At 37.7% G+C, this 7,547-nt stretch overlaps 1 protein-coding gene across 1 annotated transcript; it reads right to left on the bottom strand.

Moving 5' to 3' along the window:
• Window positions 1-969: 969 nt before the first annotated feature.
• Window positions 970-5,229, bottom strand: LOC110333197 (olfactory receptor 5AN1-like). Its single transcript, XM_021214715.1, has 2 exons — window positions 5,112-5,229; window positions 970-1,927 (listed from the first exon to the last, which is right to left on the bottom strand). Exon 2 carries the CDS (start codon window positions 1,906-1,908, stop codon window positions 970-972), a length of 939 nt encoding a protein of 312 aa, XP_021070374.1. The 5' UTR covers window positions 1,909-1,927; window positions 5,112-5,229.
• Window positions 5,230-7,547: the final 2,318 nt, after the last annotated feature.

The raw sequence follows: 7,547 nt of genomic DNA, 5'->3' as shown, positions 1-7,547 counted from the left end.
ATAGGGAACTTTAGGGATAACATTTGAAATGTTAATAAATAAAATAATAATAATAATAATAATAATAATAATAATAATAATAATAAATTCACACAAGTCTTCTCAGACAAAACTTAATCATGGGCCTGAAATATCAAAATGTATATTTTTGGAATGTTCTGATTGGCTCTATCAATCCAGGGTAAACTTTCTGCTTGTAATGGAGAAAAGGAAGAGAGATCAGCTCCCACCATCTCATAGATTACTATTGGCCATAAGATACTGCTAAAGGTCATGACTGGAAATATCAAACTATCAGAACACGAAGGAAATGACAATAAAGAAACCACGCCTTCATTATGATTTTTTCTTCATGATTCAAGCTCCCACTTTTGTGTTTGTCCTAAATGTTATTGAATGACTATATAATGTTGTTTGTTTGTTTGTTTATGTAATCAAGTTATTTCTGATTAGTCTTCCTAAAAGGCACAAGAAAGCTAATGTGCGGCTTTGTTTCTATCAAACAAAAACTTTCCATATTGTCTTCCTCGCCTGCTCAGTATCAGAGAGTAATCAGTGGTGATGGCTCAGGCTTTAGGATACAACATCTTGACACTGATGACTCAGAATTAGTAGAATCTGAGGTCAGGAATTTGATCAGGAATCTTCTCTAAAGGCATTCCTTGTAATTTAACAATTTTCAGGCTTCCACAAGTTTCTCAACTTGATATTTTTAAAATACCTATAGATAGAATAATTAATGAAGAAATAGCCCATTTGCAACATGGAAATTATGATGCTACTGGTTCTAAAGATGATGCATTTCAAACGCACCAAAGTAATTGTTGGTTTATATTGGAATATTGTCTATTTCAAAATCATTTTTATCTGAAGTGCCATGGACTTTGTAGTATTCCAGCCATGTGCACATGATTGCAGGTAACAGTAATTCTGATATGGCATTGTGGTGAAATCTTCTCATCTCTAACCTCAGCTGCAGATTGCCTTTTTCTGCAACCTATTCATGGCATCTTTGATTTCCTTGTTTCTCAGACTATATATCAAAGGATTCAACATGGGAATCACCACAGTATAGAAGACAGATGCAAATCTATCAAAGCTTGAGGAACCACCAGAGCTGGAACTCAAATAGACAAAGATACCAGAACTATAGAAGAGAGAAACGGCTGTGAGGTGAGAACCACAGGTGTTGAAGGCCTTGGACCTGCCCTTCGCTGAAGCGATCTTCATGATGGACGAGACGATATACCCATAGGATACCATGATGGCTAAGGCGTTTATAAGCCCAAAAAACATTGTTAATATGACAAGTAGGACATGTGCAAAGAAAGTGTCATTGCAGGATATATTTAACAGTTGGGGCATGTCACAGAAGAAATGTCTGATGACATTAGATCCACAGAAGTGGAGCTGCAGCAAGACACATATCTGAGATAAAGAACTTACAAGCCCTGCTGTATAGCTTCCCATCACCATCCGAGCACAGAGGCTGGGTGACATGATTGATGAGTACAGAAGAGGGTTACAAATGGCAGCATACCTGTCATAGGCCATGGCTGTCATGAGGCAAGATTCACTCAGTCCCATAGTGGAAAAGATAAAGTATTGAACTATGCAGCCTGCAAAGCTGATAGTTTGTTTTTCCTGGAAGAGGTTGGAAAGCATCTTTGGGACTGTAGAAGTGATATAGCAGAAGTCTATAAAGGACAGATTACTGAGGAAGAAGTACATAGGTGTATGGAGGTAGGAGTCCATCCTTATTAAAACAACAAGGGACAGGTTCCCGGTCAGTGCTGTAATGTACAGGATGAGGAACATAACAAAAAGCAGTGCTGTGATTTGGGGGAAATCAGAGAATCCCAGGAGGATAAATTGAGTGATCTTGGTAATATTTCTTTCCCCAATCATTACCTCTGTGCTTGTTCTGCTAAAATCAAAAGACAAATAAGACAATGCATTGCTGACTCAAGTGACATTAGAGCATTACATTAAAGAAAGACATTTAAACTTTAATGACTGCTTCCTTAATTCAATGCCTAAGAAATAATGTGATCACACACAAGAACATGTACAAACACAAATAAGTGTGTGTGTGTGTGCGCGCGCACACACACACACACATACACACGTACAGTCACATACAATAACTTGGATTATACTATTGTGGTTTGTAATTCTGACACAGTGTTTTGTAACAGAAGTGTATGTTCTTAGTAAAGACAATCATTCTTTCTATGAAAGTGTCATATACAGAACCCCAAAATAAATTTTACAGTTTCTTCTCCTGAAATTGTTTTAACACACATCATCCCCAAACTGGCCTGGATGAAAGTGTCATGATTTGTAATTCAGACATATTTTGAGGGTGCAAATGATGAGTCTCAGAATACATTGACACTTGGCAGGAAAGCATGTGTACTGTTAACATTGATAGCTCATTATTCTCACAATGATAGACATGCATCAAAAGAATAAATAGGCATTTTAAAAACAGATGTGTTGATAAGAATCTTCAAATGGCAAGGTTAGTAATTTAAATTACTGTGCAATGAGTATACCTCCACCAATAGAATCTGAGATCTAACTCACTGTAGGTGAATTATTATATTGATACACTCTTGGCATAAAATGTAACTTCCAAAGAGAAATTATGAAGTAAAAACATTAAAATAAATGGAAGACCTGGTTAAGACAAAAATAATATAATGTAATTAAATGTATGTTAATAGTCACAAAATATATAAAGACAGTACAACAATATCTTCTGTGTGAACTATATATTTTTATCAGCAAGGGACAGGCACCACAGCACTGACGAGTGTAAGAAACACTCTCCTAATCTTGTATAAGTTTGCTTGTATAATTACTCTCACATGTGGTCAATGTCTCTCTATACTTGTCTCTTTCTCTATTTTTTCTATTTCACACACATTCAAAGATTAACATGTGTCATACATGTGCACACACAATATAAACATACAATCATACGCATTATGTGAAGCACTTCCAAAGTTCCTCTTGAACTACTCAAGAGACTGAATGACATAAAAGGCTTAACATGGCAAAGCTCCAATAATGTTAGCAATTATTCTTGCTGTTATCACCTCCCTCTGTAAAATACAGTTGATAGTAGAACAAAGATGAGATAATAAGGACCCATTGACAATCTAGGTCCTACAAACATTGTCTGTAGGTTTCTTAACAGTATTAACTAATAGTTATTAGAATATCGATTTTTGTCTCATATCATTTTTCTAACTGCCACTCAGACAGTGTTGCTGCATTTGTTTTCCTCCACCAAGTGACATTTAGAAAACAGTACTGAGAATGAGGAACTGAGGGAGGCTTTCTCCTTAGTGTTAAGTGCTGTGTTCCCTCACATGTGCATCCATCCACAAGAATATGTTAAATGTCTTATCAACTGGTCCTGTTTAACTTTGCACTTGCAGCTGAAAATCTTAGACTGGCTGAATTTTCACTATGGTTTTATGAACTTTGGGCATCTTTCTGTATGTTGTACACTGAACAATGTTGTTCCTCGGGTCATCCAATATTAGTTAACTTTAATGGAAACATTTTGAAATTATAAACTCTCCTGGGTAACATTTTTAACATCAATTTACTTGATCAGTTTAATAAAAATAAATGAAACACCCAAGATGGTTGAAATTTATGTTACCATCTCACAGAATTCTGATGATATGGGCAAGCACGTGTAGGAATATTCTATGCTGCCCACTATTTGCAAGAAAGACTTAAAAGTTATGAGATACCATGCTTACTCTGAGTATTTTTACAGGGTAATTTACTGAAATGTTTGAAAGTGGGGGAGAACATACTTAACTCTTGTTATTAGTGTTCTCAGTGTTCAGCATCTCCCAAAAGAGTTTAAAGCAGAAAAGCTGTTAAAGAATTGACTGAGTAGGTATAGCTTATCAATGCTGATTTAATAAGAACATTCCCTGTTCAGTGAGATGCACTGGGAATAATAAGTTAAATGCAGATTGCTGAGTAAGGAAAATGTGAGTAAGAATAACTTAAAAAAAACTTAAAGGACACTTAAACCAGCACTACCTGTGTCTGGAGTGTACACTTAGACCAGCACTACCTGTGTCTGGAATGAGCACTTGGACCAGCACTACCTGTGTCTGGAATGTACACTTAGACCAGCATTACCTGTGCCTGGAGTTGACACTTAGACCAGCACCACCTGTGTCTGTAATGAGCACTTAGACCAGCACTACCTGTGACTGAGTGGACACTTAGACCAGTACTACCTCTCCCTGAGTAGGCACCTCAACCAGTACTACCTGTGCCTGGACTGGACACAGACCAGGACTACCCTCTGCCTGAGTAGGCACCTAGACCAGTACTACCTGTGCCTGGGCTGGACACTTAGACCAGAACTACCTATGACTAGAGTGGGTATGTTTCATATCTGTACTGTTAAAGCTGCTGTCTCTGGGGCCACCAAAGGTGACAGTGGAGAGCTATTTGAAGATGTTGAACAGTCTAGTAGAACTGTGCATGAATACTCTGTCATATCATAAAACTTAGTTTGTCTCTTATAACTGAAAGTCATGAACCCAAGCTTTGCATCTGAATAGAATATAATTCCTATTATTTCAGAGACATAGCCGTGGTGAGCAAAGATGGAATAAAGTGTTCCAGGGAAGGGAATAGTTGAGATACATGGACAAGCATGCTTTGATCTTAGGAAATCTGAAAGTCAGCCAACTCTTACTGTTGATCCAGATCTCAACTTCTGGCTTTTTACATCACCTAGGCTTTAGCCCCTGCTGATTTGATTCTCCCCATTTTAATGCATAGGAGATAAAAAGTAACAGAATCTAAGGTACATACTTAAGAAGTCAACAAGAACCTCTCTCAAATTTTAAACATAGGATATATGCTTTCTCTGAACAGCAGATCATTTGGCTAAGTACAAAGAGAAACTGAGAGGAAAATATGCAGGATGTGGAAATTAGGAGAAGGGCTAGGAGAAAAATAGGGAAGATTACTCCCCATAAATCTAACTAAACGATTAGTCCTCCTGTAAAAATGAAGGACCTTGAGATAGTTGATTCTAACTACAAGGCTTACCCTCTGACCTTCATCCAAACACTGCAGAAGACAAAGTTCGTGTCAAATGTTGAAACTGCCAATATTTCAAGTAATTTTCCAGGAGGGGCGCTAGTATATTCCTAATGGATGCTTTGGGTCATTAACCTGGCTGTCTGCTCACACCAAGTGAAACAGCAACACTTGGGAATCCTCTAAATATCCTGTTCAGAGCCAAAATGGAAAGGAAAGCCAATTAGAGAAAATATACGACAGACACTCGTTCTCTGGCATCATGGTTGTCATGGAGATTTTTCTAGTAATTAAAGACCCAGTTTGCCATGTGCATCAATTCCTAACTTCCCCTGTGATCCTATTATGGCACCAGATCATAACATGCCTGACCTTTGAGGCACTGGTCTGCAAAGGACATAGGTGTCTGCTAGTCCCCCAAACTCAATTTCTAGGTAATAAACTTAAAATCAGAAATGTTAAAGGATTTTCACAATATTGAATGACCCGCTGGTAATATCACTTGACATCAATAAATGTATATGCATACAACATAGCAATCACTTTATTTTATATAAATATGCATACACAGTTTCTCAAATATCTAGTGTGAATAAATAATACAGCACCTCTAACAGAATGACAGTGTATAGTATACATAAGTGAATAAGTTAGGTCACCAAGTTATCCACCAGTTTATGATATTAAAAAAAAAAAAAACTCTGACATTCAAGAAAAGAATTACTTATCCTGATCATAAACTTGGGTGTTGGCATCACAAAATAAAATTTGGGTTGAGACTGCCAAGATTCTTCATTCTGAGAGAGTACTTTTACCAAGTGTATGGCCTTATCTGCTGGGCCCATGTGGATGGGGAGAGTTGACTCCCAAAGGTAGCCCTCAGTCACACACACACACACACACACACACACACACACACACACACACACAAATGAATAAATACAAATTTTTAAAAGTAGGGTGGTGGAATATTCTGGTTGTATACATTACTTCAAACCACATTATTTCCATCTATTAAATGACAATAACAGTAATACTTAAGACATTTCAGTACTCTGAGGATAATTAGGTTAGATAAAGATTATAAAATCTTTAAATTTCGATCTGGCATCTTTCCCGCCAGAGCAGAGGTGTCCACACAGGAGGGTACTCAAGGCCTGAGCTGGTAAGAGAGCCATCTTTGCTCCCATGAATTGCTGGGGAGAGGGCAGCCTGCAGAAGCAACACAGCATCTAGGAAGGATCCCATTTCTGTCTCTATACATATGAGCACCTTCCCCAAGAGAAGAGAGGTGTCTGCAAGGGACGGCTATCACTGCCTGAGCTGGTTGGGGAGCCATCTTTGCTCTGGTTCACCTAGGCTCCAGTCTGTACTGGTGAGAGTGTGGAACACAGAAGCTAAGCAGCTTTGGGACATTTTATCCTAAAACAAAAGGATATACCTTCTTCTCAGCCCCACATGGAACCTCCTCCAAAACTGACCATATAATTGGTCACAAAACAGGCCTCCACAGATACAAAAATATTCAAATTATCCCATGAATCCTATCAGATCACCACGGACTAAGGCTGATCTTCAATAAAAGCATAAACAATAGAAAGCCAACACTCATGTGGAAACTGAACAACACTCTTCTCAATGATAACTTGGTCAAGGATGAAATAAAGAAAGAAATTAAAGACGTTTTAGAGTTCAATGAAAATGAAGCCACAACATACCCAAACTCATGGGACACAATGAAGGCAGTCCCTAAGAGGAAAACTCATAGCCCTGAGTGCCTCCAAAAAGAAACTAGAGAGAGTACATACTAGTAACCTGACAGAACACTGAGAAGCCCTAGAACTAAAGGAAGCAAATTCACCTAAGAGGAGTAGAAGGCAGGAAATAATCAAACTTAGGACTGAAATCAACCAAGTGGAAACAAAAATTACTATTCAAAGAATCAACCAAACCAGGAGCTGGTTCTTTGAGAAAATCAACAAGATAGATAAACCCTTAGCTAGAATAACTAGAGGGCACAGGGACAGTGTTCTAATTAACAAAACCAGAAATGAAAATGGAGACATAACAGATCATTAGGAAATCTAAAACATCATCAGATCCTACTACAAAACGCTATACTCAACAAAACTGGAAAACCTGGATGAAATGGACAAATTCCTAGACAGATACCAGGCACCAAAGTTAAATCAGGATCAGATTGACGATCTAAACAGTCCTATTTCCTCTAAAGAAATAAAAGCAGTCATCAATAGTCTCACAACCAAAAAAAGCCCAGGATTATGCAGAGTTCTATCAGACGTTCAAAGAAGACCTAATTCCAATTCTCCTCAAACTATTCTATAAAATAGAAGCAGAAGGTATTATTCCCAATTCATTCTATGAAGCCACAATTACTCTGATACCTAAACCACACAAAGATCCAACAAAGAAAAGAACTTCAGACCAATTTC

Source organism: Mus pahari, chromosome 1, assembly GCF_900095145.1.
Source record: "Mus pahari chromosome 1, PAHARI_EIJ_v1.1, whole genome shotgun sequence".
Lineage (NCBI taxonomy): Eukaryota > Metazoa > Chordata > Mammalia > Rodentia > Muridae > Mus > Mus pahari.
The sequence above is the reverse complement of the archived record's forward strand: the minus strand, read 5'-3'. Positions and strand labels throughout refer to the sequence as shown.

Coding starts and splice junctions, on each gene's coding strand:
- LOC110333197 (XM_021214715.1), bottom strand. CDS start 1,908: ATGATTGGGGAAAGAAATATTACCAAGATCACTCAATTTATCCTCCTG.